This window comes from Podarcis tiliguerta, assembly GCF_965153285.1.
Source record: "Podarcis tiliguerta genome assembly, chromosome: 12".
Lineage (NCBI taxonomy): Eukaryota > Metazoa > Chordata > Lepidosauria > Squamata > Lacertidae > Podarcis > Podarcis tiliguerta.
The window spans coordinates 9894219-9918535 of NC_139545.1; the positions used below are offsets into that span (position 1 = coordinate 9894219).

The 24317-nt window shown below is 42.2% G+C and overlaps 1 protein-coding gene across 50 annotated transcripts in view; it reads right to left on the reverse strand.

Moving 5' to 3' along the window:
- CLASP2 (cytoplasmic linker associated protein 2) overlaps positions 1-24317 on the reverse strand; it is a 121775-nt gene that overhangs the window by 65813 nt on the left and 31645 nt on the right. For all 50 annotated transcript variants that reach the window (XM_083406923.1, XM_083406911.1, XM_083406918.1 and 47 more), the window contains one exon: positions 4488-4634. In XM_083406923.1, the coding sequence (XP_083263049.1) occupies positions 4488-4634 (147 nt within the window). The remainder of the gene's footprint in view (positions 1-4487; positions 4635-24317) is intronic.

Here is a 24317-nt window from a genome sequence, read left to right on the forward strand (position 1 = left end):
GAAAAGTAGGGTGAGAATATAAAGAGCAAAAGGATTATTGTGCTTCTTAATGTGGTTCATCAATTAATACCAATGAAGTGAATTAGGCGGCAGTGATTAGGATGAAACTAAAGGAGGAGGAAGAATGCCTCCAGCCCAAGAAAGTGACACTCTATATAAGCCGGGAAGTTAAGAAAGGTCAAAATTAGAAATTTAGTTGCATGGATGAAAAAAAGATTTATGTCAGAGACTGAGAATTTACAATATTGAGTTTGCCCCAAATATGTTTTCCATTTTCAGCAGTTAGAAGCATTACACAAAGCTGGCTTTACCAATTGCAACAAGTGGCTCAAAGAGGCCTATCACCAATGAACGATGAAACGGTGCTGTGTTTGCATATATTGGCTCATATATTGGCTCAACAAGCTGCTATGGACATGGGCTCCACATTCATTCCTTGGTTCACATGTGTGAGCATGGAACCAGGAAGTCTTCCATTAACAAAATTCCCCATTTCATCAGAATTGGGAAACTATGGTTAACAATTCAGAATATAAACCAACTTCTAACCATGGCTTAATATTTATGGCAGTGTTTTTAAACTCTGTTCCAGTGGTTCTTGAGAACTTTATTAGCAACTCCCCAGTAAGGTAATGTGTAATAGTGGCCAGACCTACCCAAATCATAGTTTGTCCACTCCTACTAGTATTGTAGTGTGGAATCACAAGAGAGCACTCTGTGACAGTACACATGACCAGTGTGTTCATGTGACACAAAGCTCACGTGAGACAATGGTAAGGCCTGACATTAGCTAAATGATCTTCATGAATCAAGTGTGTATTCCTCAAAAGTGTACAGGGTTCCATGTGAAATGTTCCAGAAGTTCTTGGAGAACAAGTTAATTTAGGCAGTTCCTTGAAGGCAGAAAGTCTGATAGCAAACAGATACTGCAGCAGTCTGCAGAAATAAATAAGCAACATTTGGAGGAATCCATATTATTGTTGTAGTTATTAAAAGGAATGAAAACTGACACTTGCACTGGGCTAAAAGTATTGTAAATTAATACGTTAACACAGGCCTTAAAATGCAAAGCCTGTAATATAAAAGATTAGACAACTAAAATGTGTTAGTTTCAAGCTTAGGAAAGCAAATGCTTTAACTAATTCTGTATATTAAAATGCCACTTGACATATCTTTAGGTAACTCATTAAACTTATTAGACAACATGTTTGTGAACTACTAGGTGAAATATAACTTTGCATGTAAATAAAAATAGCAATGTTCTTTCCACACTTGAGTGCATACACCTTTGCTAGAGGGCGACTTCTAGCAAATGTTTAAATTAGAAGAACGTAAGAGATATGTGATCTGGCTCACACAACATGCTAAGCCAAATTGATGCTAAATTCCTATGCCCACATTTATGTTTTAACTCATCAGATTAGAAATGGTTACCACCTGAGTTTACATAGGTGAGATGTCAAATTAAAAAAAATAGTCCGTGTCAGTGTGAACCAGCAGCTCAAATACTCTCATAGCACTCCAATCCTGCTGCAAAATTAGTCAGAGCCTGGCTTGCCATGTCCTCCAAACCCAGGTTCAAGTTTTATTTCCTCCAAATAAACCACAAGTCATAGCAAGTTTGTCATGGTCATTTGTTAGGAACAAGTCAACCTAGGGTTGGAAGACACAACAAGACATGTTCTAGGGAATATCGCAGGAACATCTGCTATGGTTTAATGTGACATGAGAAATGAAGCCATGGGCGGTGACATATAACTAGAGTAGCTGTCAATGGAGTCATGCTCAATAAGCTCCATCGCAACAGAGAACGTAAAATGTGTGTGTCACCAATGAGAACATATGCCATATCAGTTATTTTGAATACATGTTTTTGTTGTATTCGAGGTCTCTGGATTCACCAACTTTTGAGAGAAGATTACCATACTTTTCCGTGTATAAGACAATGTTTTTTTTACTCTAAAATAAGGTTAAAAATCGGGGGCGTCTTTTACACGGATAGTGCATATGCGGGACGGGGATTGGTTGCAGCTGCAAACATGAGCTTGTCAGCAGCAATTGGGTGGGTGATTAGTGGCTGCGTCAAGGGCTGCTTAGGATTGGCTGTTGGTGCGACAATTGGGTGGCTGCGTCAAGGGCTGCTGCGGATTGGCTGTGCCTGCGCCAATTGTGTGTGCAACTGGCGGCTGCTGGCGGGGAGCTTGTTTTGTTCTGCGACGCGTGCAATTGGCAGCATCAGGTGAGTGATCTTGGGGGCATTCAAAAACAAAAACAAAACTCAACAACTCTGGTCCATCTCCCCCCATTTTCTCAATTTGGGGTTCCCAAAATAGGGGATGTCTTATACACAAAAAAATACAGTATACACCTGAGCATATACAGATTAAAAATTAGTTTTTAGACACAATTTTTGTCATGCCTTTTATTAAGACTTTCTGGGGTCTCTCGGTTTTTGAAAGTTTTTCAGAAGTCAAATGTCTGACACGTCTTCCGCTTGAGTGCAAGAAGTTATTGCAGCCAATTGGAAGCTGCACCTCAGTTGTCGAACATTTTGGAAGCCGAACGGGCTTCCAGAATGGATTGCGTTCGACAACTGAGGTGTGAATGTATATAGTCATTGAGGAGAAGGGAAACTGAGATACTTGTTTCCATGTTGGTAGAAAGGTGTTGCAGGCAAGACAGCTTTCCACCAATGGCAAAATGTTTCAACATACTAATGAACATTCACATCCAATTTTGATTATTACCACTTTGAGCTAACACCAGTGTGTTGCTCATGTACCAGTGCATTTTGGCTTACCTATTTTGGCTTAACAACCATGCCAACCCAAGTTACACGTGCATGTTTTAAAGTTATTGTTTTCTTTGCCAGGGTTATGCATTATCAGAAAAATGAGTTTACTCTACTACACAAAGTAGAGGTGAATTGTTTTACATCACACGTACAAAAACCAGGGAAGTATTGAATGAAGGTTCTATGGGTTTGGTTTTTGCTGAAACATCTAGTATCTATAAAGCCAAATCTTAGAAAAGAAAAGAAATGAGGTACAAAATTTCAGAGGAAATTATAATAAAGAATAATTCAGACAAAACCTAGAGGAAAATGCTAAGAATTTACCAAAAAGTAAACTCAGATGCTTTGTATACAAAGAAAAATTTGGGGTTTGCATTTCACCCAGCATCCAGTGCACACCTGTTGTGCTATACAGAATTATACATGGAAATGTAACCTTTTTTTTACAACTGTTATGTTTAACTGCCTGCCCAGGATTGCAGCATTCATGTCCTACATCAGCGGTTCCCCAAGGGTGTGGTGTGCCACACTGGTGTGGGAGGAGAGGATGGCAAGCGTGGTGAGAAGAATCAAGGACAATCAAAGAAACTGTTAAACATTTCAGTTTAGGGTAATGTAGTATAGCATAGTATCAATTATAATTTATTTATTTGAAGAATAAGGATAGATATATTTTCAAAATGAGAGCAAGAGCATCAAGTGATATGGAGTACAATCCTAATTGTGTTTTCCAATAAATTTCTTATCAATAAAAAACTCGGCCTGGCATGAGCAAATTCTTATTTTGAAAGTGTGGTCCAGATAAGTTTCAGAACCAAAGCCCCAGCTGATCTTAAGGAGCTACCCGGTTCACACAGAAAACATGAGTAACAATCCTTCCAGCTTTCATAATGCAACTTCTGTAACAATTTAAAACCACACAATAAAAGTCAAAATGGAAAATATAACATTAACTAAACCTTTTAGACAGACAACTGCATCTTAAATATAAATTCACTGCATCAGTAGCCTGTATTAAATTTTGCCATTGTAATTTTGATTATACTTAAATGATCACAGTAAGAGAAATGTTATTTGCTTTAGAAAGTCCTGTTTCCAGCCATTTCAAAAGAAAATAAATGTCTTCCAACTTAAAATTCCTAGGGACATGCATGTAAATACATAAAACAGATTTGTCTATGAACCAAATCTGCCACACTTACACAGGAATTAATATCACAGCACTGTGGTGTGGTCTACATTTCCCCCTCCTCAAACAAATGGCTTGAGTCCACTTAAGAGATTATTTACCTGTTTCTTAGTTTTTAGATAACAGCAGGGATGTTTCAGTATCAAGTAATGCATTAAAGCATTAGATTCATCACTATGCAATGTAAGTAAATATAAAATGTAAATTCAACTATTCACAAGAGTGTGAACAGCTAATGATACAATACAAAACAAGCATTTAAAAACTGGATATTAACTGGACTATCATCTACATCCACACACATGCACTAATTCATGTATGCACACACTTTGCCAAGGTTCTTCACACTTTCTAGGTCTGCAAAAAATACTGCAGTTATGAATTAAACATTACCCTTCAAAGTTCCTCAATATGAATTATGGCTGAGACAGGGTCAGCAAAGAGAAGAAAGGCAGAAAAGGGGGAATGGGGAAGAAGACTCAAGGGTCAATAGTTTGGTTTTACCTCCAACCTTAGGCCCACCAGCAGAACCTGGCTTTCTTGAAGTATTTGAGGGAGTTGCAGGTTTTTTGGCTGCAGGAACCTTGAAGGCTGAGGCAGCTGAAGATGGCCTATTTCCGTCCACTGACTCTTCATCATCAAAGCTTTTATCTGGAAAGGATGTTTGAAAACAAAATCTTGTGTTAGAATCCTTTTAAAAAAGAAAGAAGTGCCTTTTAAGCAGCATTCACTCGGAAGTTGCCAAAAATCAAATAAAATCAATACTAATTATTACGCCCTTTGTCTTCAAAGCTGTAGACAAGTAATAAAAAGGAAAAGGGGGAAAGTCATTTCATTTCATATAATGGCTTTGCAAATGATGGGGGGGGGGGCATTTTAAAAATCCTAGTATTTCAACAAGAAAAAATATTTTACAAGGCAAGTATTGTCCATTTCTAATTTATTGCTAAAACCGAACTCTCGCAATTAAATTCATTCCCAGCATTTTAACAGAGAACAAAACCTCTGCTTCTCTACTACTCATGCTTGCCGTCTCTACTACACATCCTCCTCCCACAGTGTGTCTACTAACACTCCCTGCTTCATTTCTTCCACCCTGATTTCAGCACTTACAATCACAGATCCGTTTGCAGATCAGCCGCCTCATTCCTCTGACAGCTCTCAATGCCCTTGCACTAAGATACTCTCACTTGCTCACATGGCCACATGGATGGAAAATCTCAGTGCTAATCAAAATATTCTGTGAAAAACTGTCAGAAAACACCATAGATCCACCACGGAGATTTGTGCCGGCATCCTTCTCTCTCTTCCCTGCACTAGGTACTGAAACAACCAATCGGCTGCAAGGTGACATCATCTCCTGGTAGCCACTGCCAGATGAAAAGGTGAAAATTCTTCACACATATAAATTCATTCCCATGCGCAAACATTTGCAGCCACCGTTCTATAAGCTATTAAAAGAAATTTTAGAGGCATAATACTCTCTGAGACCTTAGGCTTAACCCCACCCTGCAAATTTCAAGGGTGTTGCCTTTTGCCTAGTAAAGTTTCCCTCCCATCTCCACAATTTTTGCTTTCATGATAGCATATTCCATTTAGCATCTCAGACTAAAAACCCAGCATTGCACAAATCAAATGAGACAATTTTACAGCCAGGTAAAAGAAAGCTGCATTTCTCTAGGACCCTGAAAACGTAAGGGAAACCCAACCTGTAGTTTCCCTCACAAACAAGATGGGCGAGGCTGACACACAGCTGCGTAAGGGAGATGCACACCCATGTCACAGACTTCCTTTCCCGGAACCTTCACTATTATTATTATTATTATTATTATTATTATTATTATTATTATCCTGTCACAGGTCCATCTAATTTCTGAAATTATTTGTTTATCCCCAGTGTGCTTCTATTTTGGAAAAATAAGACAACCTATTTGTGGAAGGCTGCATTTCTATGACATTAAAATCTATTTCTGCCCAAACTGTGATCACCTAGATTGGGAAAACATATATTAAATATCACAGGTGAAACGTGGGTTTAGAAATACTGGCTTAGCCCCATGAGCAATTTATACAGGACCACTGACCTGCTTTGCTTGCTCTAGTTATGTTTCTTAATTTAAGATTTACAAAATGCTGCACATTTTTAAAAAATAAAATGCATTTCCTTCCATTACAGTGGTATCCAACTCTGAAGATTTTGCATGCAGGGATATGTTACTATCAGAATGCAAGAGGAAGACATGAAACACATTATTCCATGAGTTACCATGGAAACCGTACTCTGCCTTTGCACATGAACTGGAAGACAACATTTCAGTTCTCACTACAAGAGACGCCTTTAACCCTTACGGCATGAGAATTCAGACACACTGCTGACTGTTTCAAGCATGGTGAAACCTCTACAAGTGCAGCACGAGAAATGATGCACTGAGGATAAAACTGAACCGTAAACAATCTCATTTATTAGAGCTGGGTATCTTCTCAACACACAGTTACAAAAGCAGAAGACAGTAGCTTTTACACAAAGCTTGTGTGAGATATTAATATTTCCTCGAAACACAAGTTAATCTTAACCATCTATGAATCTTAACCAACACCAATCGTAAGAAATCTTCTGATCTGGATTTAGATTCTCTCTTCTATAGTTTAAGTTTCATGAACGGACGGTTTTTTTCTTGGGAAAGTTTAAAATTTGTTACCAAAAATAATACATGATTTTTTTCTTGTAGGACATTATACAATAACCAGCAACACATGCTCAGGTGCTTAACACGAAGACAGCTGTGTAGCCATCTGAAATGTAGTCTGGGTTTCCTGCAAAGGTCCAGGTTATTAATTGGACTTCCTTGGAAGAAGAAGAGGAGGAGTTTGGATTTGATATCCCGCCTTTCACTCCCTTTAAGGAGTCTCAAAGCGGCTAACATTCTCCTTTCCCTTCCTCCCCCACAACAAACACTCTGTGAGGTGAGTGAGGCTGAGAGACTTCAAGGAAGTGTGACTGGCCCAAGGTCACCCAGCAGCTGCATGTGGAGGAGCGGAGACGCGAACCCGGTTCACCAGATTACGAGTCTACCGCTCTTAACCACTACACCATACTGGCTCTTCTCCTGTAACAGGCTGCCCAAACACCAAGACCATAATCCAGGCTCTGCTTCAGGAGTCCCAACTTCGGAGATGAATGCATTCCTCAGGAAGAGCTGCCTGAAATCTACACTAATGTTATTTAGGCACATGTGTTTTTTAAAAAATAAATATCCAGGTTTTTCAAGCTCATGTTGCAGTTTTATTTTATGGAGTTTCTTCTGCACGTGCTGCTGTTGAAATTAATGGTTCTTATATTTTTAGTGGTGTTGTATGATAGCTACCTTGGCAGCTCTTGGATGGTGGGGGTGCAGGGCATAAACGGAATAAGTAATTAAATGAGTAAATAAGATGAGCAAATTAGCCCTCAAAAGTTATTAGTCTGCATGAGAACTAACAGGAGGGACAGCAATAGCCCACTGCATTTCTATGCTGGGTTCACAGGAGGCAGTCCCCCTCTTCCAGCCACCCACTTCAAATCACAGAATTGTAGAGGTGGAAGGAACTCTGTAGGGTCATCTAGTCCATCCCCCACAATGCAAAATAAACAAACAGATGCAGGAATATCAACTGAAGCTCCAGGACAGATGGCCATCCAACCTCTGCTTAAAGACCTCCATGGAAGGAGAGTCAAAAACCTCCAGAGGGAGTCTGTTCCACAGTCGAACAGCTCTTACTATCAGAAAGTTCTTCCAGCTCCTTCAACTGTTCCTCATAAGGCTTGGTTTCCAGACCCTTGATCATCTAGGCTGACCTCTGCACACATTCCAGCTTGTCAACATCATTCTTAAATTATGGTGCCAAGAACTGCACACAGTGTTCCAGGTGTGGTCTGACCAAGGCAGAATGCTTCCCTTTATCTGGACACTATACTGAGATAGCATTAGCTTTTTTTGCTGCTGAATCACACTGTTGACTCATGTTAAGCTTGTGCTCTACTAAGACCCTGAGACCCTTTTCACGTGTACTTCTGGTGTGCCCTATCTTATATTTAAGGAACTGGTTATTCCTGCCTGAGCGTAGAACCTGGTACTGTTAAACATGTGTTCCAGCGCGCACACACACACCCATAAATAGAAGTCTACAAATGTCACTACCACAAGTGTCCTTTTCAAGATCCTGAGCCTAGAGGCACTCTGCAGCACTGAGACATTGCTTCTTCCATTGCAAACTGGGGAAAATAAGCAACAGAACACAATTTCCAGAGTTTGCAATTATTGCAGACTTACAGTCACGCAGAGCAGGTACATCGGTAAGCCACACCAACAGCTAACAGGAGGGAAACCATTACTATTGCTGTATGAAAGGAGAGCAAAGGGTGCTAGGGATCTGGCAGGCGGTGAGAGAGGCTGCAATGCAATGAGGCAAACTCCAATTGCAAATGAGGCGGGGTTCAGTCACACAAGGGAAAGACAGACAATTAGGAGACAATAGAAAGAGAAAAAGTTGTACGTTTACACTCTTGGGCAGTCATTATGGCCCGAGAATATGATCTTGGGGCCATTCTACAGTACAGCGGTACCTCGGGTTAAGTACTTAATTCATTCTGGAGGTCCGTTCTTAACCTGAAACTGTTCTTAACCTGAAGCACCACTTTAGCTAAGGGGCCTCCTGCTGCTGCCGCACCGCCGGAGCACGATTTCTGTTCTCATCCTGAAGCAAAGTTCTTAACCTGAGGTACTATTTCTGGGTTAGCAGAGTCTGTAACCTGAAGCGCATGTAACCCGAGGTACCACTGTAATTATTTGTGGATAACCAGCCCTTCCACAAAACCAGGTTGCAGAGTACGCTCTATTCCCATACAGAATATAGTACAATATGGAACCGAAAGTAGGTACAGTGGAACCTCAGGTTGCAGTTGTAATCCGCGACGGAGGCACATCTGCAACCCGCAGCATTCGCATCCTGAAGCACTGTGTCTGCGCAGGCACAATTTGGCGCTTCTGCGCATGTGGCGAAACCCGGAAATAACCCGTTCCGGTACTTCCGGGTTTCCCGTGGTCCTGAACATGTAACCTGAAGCGGCCATAACACGAGGTATGACTGTACAGTGGTGCCCCGCAAGACGAATGCCTCGCAAGACGGAAAACCCGCAAGACGAAAGGGTTTTCCGTCTGCAGAGGCGCTTCGCAAGACGAATTTCCCTATGGGCTTGCTTCGCAAGACGAAAAATGATGAAAAATTTTGAATTTTTTTTCCGCTCCAAAACCCCTTTTCCTGAATCGCTAAGCTGCTAAAAGCATTTTAGCAGCAAAACCGCTAATCCCCCAAGCCTTAAAAAGCCGCTTTTAGCCCTTAAATTGTCAATAGCGCTAATAGCGCTACTCCGTCAATGGGCTTGCTTCGCAAGACGAAAAAACCGCAAGACGAAAAGACCCGCGGAACGGATTCTTTTCGTCTTGCGAGGCACCATTGTATATAACTTGTTAGATTCCCTTGAGCCCTGCAGTGTATGGTTCTCAAGAGATACATTTTGAGTTCTACAGGAATTGTCCCAAGTGGTGAAAACCCCCCTGAAGTATCTTAACAATGGGAAGTATGTATGTTCCCTCGAGTTTCTGACACAAACCAAGGAAAATAATGAACACGGAGGTGATAGAAAAGAGAAGCCGTGTAAGGGTAGATCTCTCCTGGTGAAGCTTCACCAAGACTGGGGTTGCTGGGCAGACACAATCAGCCTTAAAGGGAGGGATGAACAGTGTAAAAAAAGGGTGTGAGAGATCTGGATTATTCAAACTTTCCCGCCACATCACATTTAGGAATCTGCTCGCAAGTCTCCTTGCCAAGTGAAAAAGGTGGTGGTGGATGTCATTTGTAGAACTGAGGGACTATCAATAATGTAATAATAATAATGTAAATATTGGGTGTGCTGGCAAAAGCCCTTGCTTGGCACAGGCACACACAGAGTGAAGTCTTAGAAGCAAAGGCACTACCTAAACAAGCGGCAGGTCTGTTCCAGGTCTGTATTTCGTTCCAGATCTGTTATCTATCAGCATCGGGGATTCAGACATTTTGGCTTGGCAAGGTAGCCAGTCAGTCCTGCAATCCAGCCCCTTTCACAAGTTCTTTTTCATGCATGAAAATGCTAATAAGCTTCCAACAATCAACATACATAAGTACAGATCAGAAATCCAGGAATCTTCAAGACATCACCCAAAGAATTGAATTGGTGGATAGCGAAGCCTTGCATCCAACAGATGTGTCCAAATTCTTCAGGGGTGGAGTGAGGGTAGAACAGTGAAAGGGGTGATGGATAATATAGAGATGAAATTGTTTCACTATGTTCTGTCTTGCTTATAAAATGGTTAATTTTTTTCTTTAAAAAAGACTGTTTAATTACAAAGAATACAAGGATTGAAAGTACAATTTGGTAATTATAGGGGAATGAAATCTGAAGATAAAAGAGGCAGCATGGGGAGGAAATATAACAAAATAGGGGAAATGGAATCTAATCAAGGAGTATAGTTTCCTTCTGACTGACAAAGAGGTTAGGAGGAGGAATTGGCATAATATACAAGGGAAGAGTTGGAGTAAGAGAGGAGATAAAGAGCTGAAACACTAAGAGAAAGGAACTAGACTACTGTGGAAATTAGAGTGCATACCTGGACCTCTCCAGAAGAAAAGGCAGAAGAGAAGTCTGCAAATATAACTAGAAGCTGAATTCTGACATAACTTTAAAAATATGTATTGGCTTGCTTAGGGAAATCGGTTTAACTGAATATACTCTGGGTTTATTTAGGCTGCTCTTATGGGTCAATGTTCAAGCTACTTAAAAGTGCCTTTTCCAAAACAGTAAAAGTTTTGTGTGGAGCAACAGTTAAGTAAACTGAGCTTATTGGGACTTTAATGTTTCTGAAGCCTTATTAAACTAAGTTAGAAGTTAAAGGACTCTTTAATAGGAGGCAGCAGGGGCGGCGAAATGTAAACTTGGTGGTAGTGGTGAAGAAACTACACATCAAGATATCCTTCCTTTTTCAGCACCCTATGAGCAGTGTCAAGACAGGGTCCTCCTTGAATTTTAAGTGCCCTGTACTCATGGAAAAGAATTCTGCGCAAGCTATGGGGCCAGAATACACAGGCAACAATTTATATAAACCTGCTTCCCTCCTTTCACTCAAATTCACAATAAAACTTAAAGAACAGCAGGGCTGTGTTTTCAGACAGTACAAGTTTATCTAGGAATTTTATTCCAAGGCTCTCTGAAAAGACATTATTTACTTGATGGTAAAACCTTTTATTGATTGAAGCAATACATATGCCAAAGGAAATTTGGCAAACTACTGACATAAACAATAGCTGATTAATCACTACAATAATTCATGGCAAAGTAAACGGATGAGGAATTAAAAAGAACACACTATAACAAGCTGAAATAAAGTAACTGGATGTGTGATTGTCCCTCAACCCAACAGATTAGTAGAAATTACTAGCTATGCAATACTTCTGCTTATTAGCAACCAAATACGGAATACCAAAAACATGAGCTGGCTTTTGCACTGGACATAATGCACTTGAGAACATTTGGCTGAATAAAATCAAAATGTTGTAATAATTACAACCGGCTTTGCTTGTTATATTGATTCATTTCAGAGATGAGGAAAGACATTACCTTCCCCAAACATTTGTTGCTTTCTAGGATTTTGTATATGGCTGCCATACTTTAATCTTCTGCCATGTCAAAAAGGGACAACACGGATCAAATTTTCAGGGTGGATTCTAGAGCAGCCAGACTAACAATAGATATTTTAGACTAGACAGGGCAGGTTCCTTGGTGGATCGATAAATAGGACAGGAATATGATCATAAGTTACTGCTTTAGTTTCCTTTCTCCACACTCTCATTGCTAGGCAACTATAAGCAGCTAGACATGATGGGCTGGGGGAAAGAAAATGATATAATGGAAAAGGGTAAACGAGCAGGCAGTGGCTGTCCAAGGCGGAGCCAGAAATAACTGTAAAGTGGAAAGACTGCTTTCATTGGATCCCATGCCAAAGAAGCAATCAATTCTCACCACTAATCAGTAACTTGTTAGGGACCTACATTGAAACCACTTTTATAGGCACATGTCAATGAATTCTGAGAAGCGGAGGTTGGCTGACTTTGAGCCCCTCCAGAGATTGCTCAATTCAAACCAGTGTTGGAAACTCAGATATAAAAGCTATTTGCCAAATGGCCCCTTAAGCCTAGGTTGCAGGCGCCGCAACAGGATGTCTAAGCGCCTAAAAAAAGAAAGACTGGAAATGAATGAACTCCAGCTAAAATCCTACGCTTATTTTTCATCAATAAGTTGTTTATGTTTGATGTTTCTTATGTTTTTCTATGTGCTGGAAGCCACCCAGAGCAGCTGGGACAATATAATAATATTAATATTAATAATAATAATAGCAATAATAATACAGTCTAGGTAAAGGTACCCCTGCCCGTACGGGCCAGTCTTGACAGACTCTAGGGTTGTGCGCCCATCTCACTCAAAGAGGCCAGGGGCCAGCGCTGTCCGAAGACACTTCCGGGTCACGTGGCCAGCGTGACATTGCTGCTCTGGCGAGCCAGAGCCGCACACGGAAACGCCGTTTACCTTCCCGCTAGTAAGCGGTCCCTATTTATCTACTTGCACCCGGGAGTGCTTTCGAACTGCTAGGTTGGCAGGCGCTGGGACCGAACAACGGGAGCGCACCCCGCCGCGGGGATTCGAACCGCTGACCTTTCGATCGGCAAGCCCTAGGCGCTGAGGCTTTTACCCACAGCGCCACCCGCATCCCTATACAGTCTAGTCCTCATCTAAAGACTGCAAATAACAAAGCCATGCTTCCCTTGCCTGCCCCGCTAATATTCTTATGTGGATTTCCCCCCCAGTCTTCAGAGAGTGGCTGGAAATGGGGAGGCAGAAAAAGATCCTCCTTTCCCTCCACTTTGCAGACAAATTCCCAAACAGCCTCACCTAGCACCAAGGAGAGCAGTTGTGTGTGGAAAATGGCACCAGTAGGTATGTTAGCACCTGTGTAAGTAGTACAAACATGAAAACTTAAAAACCCATTATGGAAAAGCAATGGAACTTTTGGGAATCAGGTGGTGGGGCAATGGGGAAGAAGACTGGGAAGGAATGCGCCCAGGAGAGTTGCTCCTGATCTTGAATTCTGTTATGGGGACTTTACGTTTTGGGCATTGACAGTGTTTCGTCTCAATATTCAGTAGCTGTCCATGAGGCAGAACTCGAATTGACCCAGCAAGCAGTTAACCAGATGAATCACTCTGACACCTATTCAATGGGCACAAGGCACAACTCAGGGACACTTAATGCACCACCCTTCCTGAAGCTAGAAAGGGAGGCCACTTGGCAGTGTACTGAGTTCCACTGAAGAAGGGTGGCACATCCACATAATAAAAACAAATTTCTGGCAGGACAAATGATTATTGAAATAACTGTGAGATATAAGCTAGCAAACTGCAGGCAATTCCTGGGCATTTTTCAGCTGAGATGAATATGGCACAAAAAGCAGTAAGGAAAAAAGGAAAAGGACCCCTGGACAATTAAGTCCAGTCAAAGGCTACTATGGAGTGCGACGCTCATCTCGCTTCAGGCCAAGGGAGCTGGCGTTTGTCCACAGTTTTCCAAGTCATGTGGCCAGCGTGACTAAACTGCTACTGGTGCAACGGAACACCATGATGGAAGCCAGAGCGCATGGAAACACTGTTTACCTTCCCGCCACAGCGGTACCTATTTATCTACTTGCACTGGTATGCTTTCAAACTGCTAGGTTGGCAGAAGCTGGAACAGAGCAACGGGCGCTTACCCCGTTGCACAGATTCAAACTGCCGACCTTCCGATGAGCAAGCCCAAGAGGCTCAGTGGTTTAGACCACAGTGCCACCCATTCCCAAAAAGCAGTACTGGCTGGGCATGAAGGATCATGACTTGGTACAGGGCTGTTAGCAGTACTTTGACCTCCCCACCCAAAGCACTGCTGACCGGCCACTACCACCTTAGATAAAAGTTATCAATTATATACATAAAAGTTCCTCAATCAGACATCCATCAACAGCTTGGCCTAACCTATCAATACACAGCAAGTGTAGAGAGTCTGGAGGACAAGGTTCTCCCCGAAACACACACAGTTTTCTGGTTTCCATTGGTCATACAGTCAAATAGTAAACTGCTTAAAGGATTAATTAGAGCAAGAAAGAGAGGTGTGTTGTTTTAAAAGATTAATGCCTCCGGGAACCATGCAGAGTCCAGTTCCCAAGCACCTATCTGAGCAGTATGCTAGATCACTTGAAGGCTCCCTCTTCTTCACATGAAATGCAGTAGACTCAACATCATCCTCAATGTATGGAACCTGTATCTCTGTGATGATCACTTTTTCATTACTTTCTTCCTTCAAACCCTGTATTCTTGCTCATCTGTTGCTGCAGTAACAGCAATTGAGTAATAGGAAAAGCTGTGTTATGCAGCATGTGAGAAGGGCAAGCGGGTAGAAACTAGAGAGAGTACAAGCTACTCCCCACTTATGTGGGGTTATGTGCGTATAAGTGAAATTGTGTAAGTGGGAAGCACCCTCGAAACGCCCTCTCTGCTGCTCTCTCTTCAATTCAAACATATCCACAACTAGAACTGAAGCTCTGAGGCCAGCAGGCGGCTGGAGGATGTGAGGGAAAGCAGCAGCTCCTGCTGTTGGACTACCCTGAACATCAGCTGTTCAGCAGGAAGGCTGAGCAGCGTAAACAAAGCCCCACTGCACCTCTGGTCTCCTTTGGGGCTTCCCCTACTCTCACTGACGAGCTCTGGACTCTCCAGCTCTATCCCACCATTTCCACAGCTGAACTGAATTATTCAGTTATTTCCCAGTGCTACGTGTATACTGTGTCAAGCACAAGTCCATCATGTAGGGGGACACCTGTATCAAGGCAACTCTTGCTGAAGCATGTGTGCAAGTGAATGGGTGATTGGTTGGTCAGGTCCCCAAAGCAGTAACAGAATATTAACACAGGAAAATACAATGAAAGTACACTGCAAAAGTACAATAAAAAGGAAAAATATGGAACAATAAGAAAACACCAGTCACCAATGCCGCCCCCAATTCCACTTGATATATATTTGTGAGCTGAATTCATGCTCTCACGACAGATACAGCTCCCCAACATTCCACCTCTCACTTAGGAGACAGGTGAATGCACATGCACACCCCTTAGGGTAGGCAAACTAAGGCCTGGGGGCCGGATTTGGCCCAATTGCCTTCTAAATCCAGCCCACGGAGGGTCCGGAATCAGCATGTTTTTACATGAATAGAATGTGCCCTTTTATTTAAAATGCATCTCTGGGTTATGTGTGGGGCATAGGAATTCATTCATTTTTTCTTTTTCAAAATATATTCCGGCCCCCCACAAGGTCTGAGGGGCAGTGGACTGGCCCCCTGCTGAAAAGGTTTGCTGACCCCTGCTTAGCCCAACCTTTCACCTAAGAGCAAACCTATCCTGAGCATGGGGGAATGCTCACACCCTCATCACACCCGAAGCAGCAAACCCCAATTACTCTGGTTACACTCCTCTGCAGTAGGGAGGGGAAAGGGAGAAAGGGTCAGGGAAGGTCTGCACCCACTTAGAATCATAGAATCATAGAGTTGGAAGAGACCACAAGGGCCATCGAGTCCAGTCCCCTGCCAAGCAGGAAACACCATCAGAGCACTCCTGACATATGGTTGTCAAGCCTCTGCTTAAAGACCTCCAAAGAAGGAGACTCCACCACACTCCTTGGCAGCAAATTCCACTGTCGAACAGCTCTTACTGTCAGGAAGTTCTTCCTAATGTTTAGGTGGAATCTTCTTTCTTGTAGTTTGGATCCATTGCTCCGTGTCCGCTTCTCTGGAGCAGCAGAAAACACAATTTCTCCCTCCTCTATGTGACATCCTTTTATATATTTGAACATGGCTATCATATCACCCCTTAACCTCCTCTTCTCCAGGCTAAACATGCCCAGCTCACTTCAAAGTCCTCATCTTCTCCTGGAGTGTCTAAGGCAATAATATTAACTAAGTGGAGTACATCAAAATAGTCTTTCAGTGGTACACCGAACTGTACCCATCACTGGATCACAATAGTGAGGTGCACAATAAGATACGTAAATGATGTCCCCCATCTCTTGCTCTCTTCAATAGCCCCCACCACACCCCCTTTTCACACAGTGCATAGACACTGCCTTGCAAGCCTCTAAGGAAAACTGCAACTGTAGTGGAAGACAATGATGGGGAACTTTCCTTCTATACGCTTCCTTAAATTCACCTCCCTTTGTGTTAAAGACACTGCAAAAATGGTTACAACAGTACGTATTTAAAAGGAACTGAAGTATTTCTTTTATTATTGTGCTCATATCCCACTTTTCCTCCAGGGAGCTAAAGGTAGCAAATAATGGTTCATTATTTTTATCCTTACAATAACCCCCAGGAGGCAGGTTAGGCTGAGAAACAGTGAATGGCCTAAAGTCACAGAGTGAGTTGTATGGCTATGTGGGGATATGAACCATGGTGTTTCAGGTGCTAGTCTAACATTCTAACTACTATATCACATTGGCACCATGTACATTTAAATACAGCTTTTTTAAAAAAAGCAGACACTAAAAGGTAACAAAGCAGCATTAAAATGTGTGAACCAGAGATTTAAACAACTTAATTTCCACCGAAATGCTTTTCTTATTAGCATTGCACAAAAAAATCATATTAAATACGAATTATATTAAGTACTCTTGGAAACAGTTTACAAAATATGGGTAGAATGTATTTACTGATTAACCCTTTTGCACATAATTCTTATAGGTCATGCAAAGAATGAAATGTAATCTTTGTTATTAGCTGCTTAGAAGGCTATGGGGTAAGCTATACACTTCCAGTCCACTGATTGCTATTAAGTGTTTCACTTTAGAATAATTTCGTCTCCCCTACAGCAAGTGCTGCCATTTTGTAAAGGCACTTACTTTATATTATCTCACACCCATCATTGTTACTGTTGGATGTACAGTAAAGTGCTTTAAAAGCTTCCCACCATAAGACCTGATCATTAACAGCCCTGACAAAAAGAAACGATTATGATTTAGTGTTAAAGGACATTCCTGAATCTTCCTGAATAAACTTCATGGGATACTATCCTGAGCGATTCTGAGGAAGGAAGCTTACACATCGATAATAAACTATCTTACACAAAGGTGAGACAACTACTTGTGAAAACAGGCTAACTACAAAAAGCTTGGTAGTTCTTAAGCGTCAAGAACTTGCACTTTGCAAAAAGTGCACGTGTGCACGCAATGAAATGTCGATAAAAAGCTACAACTATTTTGCCACTATTAAAAGGTACATTGTAAGATACACCCTCAGTCCTGGAGAACCTTTATTGCAAGAATGAACCCCAAAGCTTGCAGTTCTGATGCAGACCATGCATTGAGAGCCACTTGCGTGATGCAAGCCTTTTCTTTAATGGGAGGGAGCGAACAGAGACTACAGCATCCTTAGCAAGTGTGTTAGCTTTGCATCAGTTTGGGTAATCTGAGAAACCAGACTCAAAGTGCAGGTATTTTCATGTCTGCAACCATCTTTTAATTCTAGGCGCTAAAGTAATTCAATAGTCAGTCACTCCTCTATAAAAACTTTAATATTAGGCTGTTCTTTACAGCTGTGTTCACACCAAATACTTTGTGTTAAAATATGGAGAGGTATATTACCCACACCACAAGCAAGCTATTATAAGATCTCTTCAGTCACATTAACTTTCATACCTCAGGTAGAACATATAAAAGGGCATTTCGAAGTAAGAGGATATAAGCGTTAAGAGTCTATTTGATTTGAGAAGAGGCATTGTGGGGGATAGCACATTCTTGGGGGATAGTGACAATCTTCCTACAAGGAGTCATCTGCATCTGACTGTTCCAAATCATCTGCATTCCCTCCACTTGTATGCAGACTGAGCATTCCACACCTCCATAGGTGTGTTCAGTATGTTCTCCAGTCAAATCCAGGATAAAGGGCTAATAAAAAAAGGAAAAACAGATCTTGTTTACCCTTGCTGGCTGATTTTTTAATATATATATATTTTTGCACACAGATCTACCGTATTTTTCGTCCCATAGGACGCTCATAGGACGCTCCGTCCCATAGGGCGCACCTAGTTTTTTTTTTTGGGGGGGGGGAAATAAAGGAAAAATAAAGGTCGGGGAAACCGAACCAGGTCGAGGAACAGCGGGATGGCGGCGCTGCGCCTCCCTGCTGTCCCCCAAGCTTGTGGGGCTGGCCGATGTCTGCCGGGCGCGAGGGGTGCTCTGCTTCAGGGCGCCCAACGCTCCGGGAAGCAGGCTGCTATCCGCAGCCTAGACATCCCTGCGGGACCTCCCGCAGGGCTGCCTAGGCTGCGGATGTCTTCCTGAAGCCTGGAGAGCGAGAGGGGTCGGTGAGCACCGACCCCTCTCGCTCTCCAAACTTCAGCGAAAGCCTGCATTTGCCCAATAGGACGCACCCAGATTTCCCCTTCATTTTTGGAGGGGAAAAAGTGCGTCCTATAGGGCGAAAAATACGGTAGTTAAGGGTTTGAGACTACTCCATTACATCTCAGAAATGGGAAACATAGCTCAAGAGGAAAATGTTTCCTCCCTCCAAGGAAACATATACATTCCCTTCCTTATCCCACTTTCTTGCATTCACAATTTAGCAGCTACTTGAACTATGGGAACAGAGGTGCCAGAGAAGCTGTCCAGCAATTACTCTATTTTTCTTGCTTCTCTGAGAGACTGGAACAGGCCTCGGGGCTTTGTGGTCTTCCTCTCTAAAGAGATAAATGCATGAACTGGGAGACCACTTTATCCAAACATGACATTCCTCTAATCCTGGACAATTAAACAGACTTTCCTTTAAGTTTCAGCATCTAGGAATAAAGGAGGTCACACATTTAAATAACTTTGACCTCCCAATTTCAGCAAGTACAGAGGGAAGCAAATACCTGAACAGTCTCTGAACCACACAGTTATTTAGGCATCTCTAATTTGGTTTGGTAGCAATCTCACATGGAAAAGTCCCACAGCAAATACTTTTGGGGCAAACTCTTGCCTATAGAGAAGTTTTTAATATTTAATGCTGTATTGTTTTTAACACTCGATTGGAAGCCCCCCAGAGTGGCTGGGGAAACTCAGCCAGATGGGAGGCATATAAATAAATAAATAAATAATAATTAGTATCTTCAGTTCAAAGAGGTCAGCATTGGTGCAACAGAAAATTTGCAAAACATTTAAATCGACTGCCTTTATTTTGTTAGCAGCCGAGATAACTTTTGCATTTCATATATGTAAAACCATTTTGGAACTTGGCAGAGACGGTGCCAGCTGGTCAGTGTCATGCCACTGCTTTACAGGTTTCTTAATAAAGATATCAGAAGCATTATATAGTTTATTGCTTCAGCAGTTCTGTCTTGGAGATTTATCCACTTGGCTGACATCATTTTGCTAAATCCTTCCTTGAAATGTAGATTTCCAAGGAGATTATGCATGCTCAGGAAGCTGTTGGTTCTAGCAAATTCATAACTGTTCTTCCAATAGGCGAGGCTCAGTTGAAATAACAACAAAGGGAATTCAAAAAAGTTATGAATTTGCTAGAATCAGCAGCTCCCTGAGCATGCATAAGGGCATTCACTGCACCAAAAAAGTGGACACTTAGAAACACATATTTATCAGCAATGTGAATATTATAAGGCACGTTCATGGCTGAGGTCTCCTGCGCCAATACAGTGGTACCTTGGGTTAAGAACTTAATTCGTTCCGGAGGTCCGTTCTTAACCTGAAACTGTTCTTAACCTGAGGTACCACTTTAGCTAATGGGGCCTCCCGCTGCCACCGTGCTGCCGCTGCGAGATTTCTGTTCTCATCCTGAAGCAAAGTTCCTAACCCGAGGTACTATTTCTGGGTTAGCGGAGTCTGTAACCTGAAGCGTCTGTAACCTGAGGTACCACTGTACTGATAGGCATGGACTGCTCTTAAGTGACACATCAAAATGTTGGTTTCAATTCAAGGAACTTGGTTGTGTCTTCCTACCTCTGGCTACTGGCCCTTCAAGCAGGCTGATCCATCATGAAATAATTTTCTCAATCTTAATCCACAATTTAGTTTTCAGAAATGTTTGTGAATAATTGTTTTTACTTTTAACATAATAGGTCTTATAACCAACTGAAGGCATTTCATTCTCTCTGTCGCAGTCAATAAGAATTGTATGGACAACACCTAGCAAATAAGACTCGGCAAATGATCCAAAGCAACCCCATAATATATTGTACTTTTATGTTATTATAAACGCAAAAACTAGGGGTTAGATTCAACTAGCCTAGTGCACTAGTGAAGTGCACAAGAACTCCTGCTAGCACAACAGGGCTTTCCCCTTCCTCCTTTCCATGCTCCAGAACAGTGCATGGTGGGGTAGAGAGGAAATATTGTTTTGCTCACCAAGCAGAAATGCTTCCACTGGGGCAGAATGATCAGATCAGTGTGATGTTGAATTCCACCTTTGCCTTTATCAGCATTTTTTATAACATAACCACTGAGTATTAAAAGAGTTGGTCTCAGTAAAGGGTTGGTCTCAGTCCAATTTAAAAAATGGACAAGGATGCACATCACAAAAAACCCCCCACCACAATAGCTGGCAACTTAACTGCCCATCTTTATGGCCATTTCAAAAACTGTATTTCAGTAAGTGGGAATTGGTATTTCAGAACAAACAGAAACTTTTAAAAAATATCCAGTCTACCACAAATATACAGTCTAAACACAAGTTGTTGTTTTTTAATCTAGTTAATAGAGATTAATTAAGTAAACACTCTTAAGTTTACTTAGTCATGTAACATTATACTTAACTGATGCGTATTGGACTCCAACAAAGTAAGTCAAACAAGGCAGTCATGACTAACAAGTCTGAATGATTTCAATGGGGCTAAAGGATGACTAACTAGCCTGCAAAAAGTCTTGATATCCCAGCCTGTATCAACCAACTATTTTGTGTTACTTGATCTTTTTTCTTGTGATGTATTTTTCAACTGGCTCTTTAAAAAATGGGGCTTGATTTTAAAGGGTTCAATATAACCAAAGCTACTTAGCATGGAAATTTCCTTTTCTTCTTATTAAACTCTGCTTTTCAAAGCATGGGGCCAATCTGGCATCATCCTCTAACCTTGTATATCAAAACCAGCCTCTCACCTGGTATACGTTAAGTCAGACTCTTTTTGCGCAGCAGTGAATGGTACGTCTCTCACTTTTGGGTTTAAATATATTTTGGAAATATTTTTTTAAAGTTGTGACTATTTCACATAAATGGATCTCCACATAAAGTAGGATGTTAAGTGACCATGTGGAGCCTTTACTACCACAAAACTATGCAGACAAATGAAGTCTCAAGGAACATTAATTCTGGTTAAAATTTAAGAGTTTATAACAGACCCTCCAACCCTGGGGGAAAATAGGCATTTACAGTGGACATTATACTCAACTAAAGGATTACCAATTACAAGGGGGAACCACAAGAACAGGGAACTAAGGGGTGGACATAGACCTGACTCTAGCAAATAGGAATATCCTAAGTGGAATTCCCATTGGTGGAGGGGAAGACAAATTTTGAGGATTTCCCTCTCCCAGTACAAGCCCAAGGGCTACTTTGTGCAGTGCTTGAGGGTTGGGGGACCCTCCCAAGCAGCATGGGTGTGGGGGCTGAAGGAGGAAGGGACAATCCACAGGCAAGATCCGTGCACCAGATCAAAAACCTGCTGCATATTCAAGGGACATTTCTGTCAGCGGAAGTCAGATGATGAAGTTTGCATCAAACCCTAGGTCCCTAGTTTTGTTGGCTTTTTTTTAAGGTGGGGGAATCTGGCCTCCTCCCAAATAAAATTCTCTACCCTGTCCTCACTCTGAACAAAGACACAAAGAGCCCTGATGGAAATGCAAATTTCCTTCTCCTCTCCCTCCCCCCTTCAAATTAATCACTTGATAAGCAGAGAAGGGAGAATTAACTATTTCTCCTCACTGCCTATGAGTATTTGCTTCTGCAGGAGTGTGAGAGTGTGTGAGGCGCATAGCTTCTTTTGGCCCACCCACCATGCCGCCCCAAAGAGTTTGCCATGGATCACATCCACCAAGTTTAGCCACCCCCATTTTTAGGAACGCATCTAAGGAAAAAAACAACGGGCGTGCTTTTTCACAAACTACCCGGCTTCGTAAAATGACATCTGGAAATCTTGAGTGACAAATCACCACCTTGCAGCGACCTTATTGATTTATCAGCCATTGCCTCTAAAACTATGTTTTATTGCATTTCAGCCTTGTATTAAAGCACGAGTCTGTTACCCACAAGCGTTGAGGAGCTATACATCTGCATATGTACTGTATGTGTGTGGGTGCTCTATCCCTCCTCCATACTCAGCTTAGAAGCCAAGTGGGCTAACTAGATAATGCAAGCCCTCTCCTCCATAGCAAGCATAGAAATGCAGCACACTGCTACAGAAGGGCATGAGACTAAGCCCCTTCTGGCTTCTGAGTTATGACTAAGCCGCTTCTGGCGAACCAGAGCAGTGCACGGAAACGCCGTTTACCTTCCCGCCGGTGTGGTACATATTTATCTACTTGCACTTCTTGCTTTCGAACTGCTGGGTTGGCAGGAGCAGGGACCGAGCAACGGGAGCTCACCCCGTTGCAGGGATTTGAACCTCCGACCTTCTGATCAGCAAGCCCTAGGCTCTGTGGTTCAACCCACAGTGCCATCCGCGTCCCTTCCATACACACAAAAAAAGCTTACAAAAAAAAAAAAATAATAACACAATACTTTCTGGCAATCATCAATCTTGCAGTCAGATAGCTCAGTCAGTAGAACATGAGACTCTTAATCTCAGGGTTTTGAGTTCAATCGCCACATTGGGTGAAAGATTCCTGCACTGCAGGGGGTTGGACTAGATCAGGGGTTGGCAACGTGCAGCCCATGGGCCAGATGCGGCCCACGAAGACGGTTTTACTGGCCCACAAGTCGCCCTCGAACTGAGCCGCCCACTTGACTAGTCCCCCGTGCACTGTGACTCGCTGAGCGGCACTGGATATTACGTCCGCGCATGTCCGCGGCGCTGGAAATAGCATCTGGGCATGCGCAGAAGCGATTCCCGGCACCGCAGACATGTGCAGACACGATTTCCGGTGTAACGCTGCGCCGGTCCCTCTTATTTTTTATTTTGGAGGGGAATGGCAGGATCTTCCTTCACCCGTGGAGAGGCTTTTCTGAATGTGTGTGCGCGCTCAACTGTGCACTGCGCATGTGTGATTGAGAGAGATGCACCTGGAGAGAGACCCAAGTTTGTGTGGCACACAGGGGGCAGCAGCATCTGGGAACAGCAACAACTCTACTCTTTAAGTCTAAGTTATGTCACACCCCTCATGACGGCCATCCTGTGCCTGGCGCCCACAGCACTTTCTCAAAATTCAGAATATGCCTACTGTTCCAAAAAGGTTGGCAACCTCTGCTCAAGATGATGATCAGCAAACATGGACTCTCAAGCCCCTGCCCCTTTTGTGTATAGCTTTCTTAATCACACCTGTTTTACCATTTTTAAAGTGTTTTAAGTTGTCTCAGTCCAGAAGACTATTAAAATGTAGATATTATGCAAATTAGGGAAACTAATCCAACCAAAAACATGGAAAGAAACTAATTTTAGAATATTTCAATTGACAACAACGGTGAGGACAGCTTCATGTATTCTATGATTAAATGCCTAAATGTCTATAAATTCAGTTTTAAATGGAACTCTTTTGTTTGCAATACAAGTTCAACAAATTTGAGTTGAACTTTAAATTACACTCTAAATTACTGGTTGAGACTATCTTTCTTCCCGAGCGGCCTTGCACCCCTGACTATTAAGGACAATTTCAAATCGACATGGAAACAAGCAGTGAAAAATATAATAACTACTCTAGGCTTCAACCCACAGATTTTACTTGACATGGGGTATGAACAGGCTAAAAAAAAAAAATTAAACAGTGTGTGGAAGACACAGAATGTCAAGCAGACCTAGCCAGGTCCCCCAAATTTCTAATCAGTGAAACCAGTAGATACCTCAACTCCCAAATGCCATATATAACCAACCTTGAAATCTCAAAACAGCGAAGGGTTTTCACTCTGGCCCGTTGTCAGACCCTCCCCATAGCCATTCAGAAAGGCCGTTATAGGAAGACACCATACAAGGAGAGGAAATGCCCACGTGGTCCTGG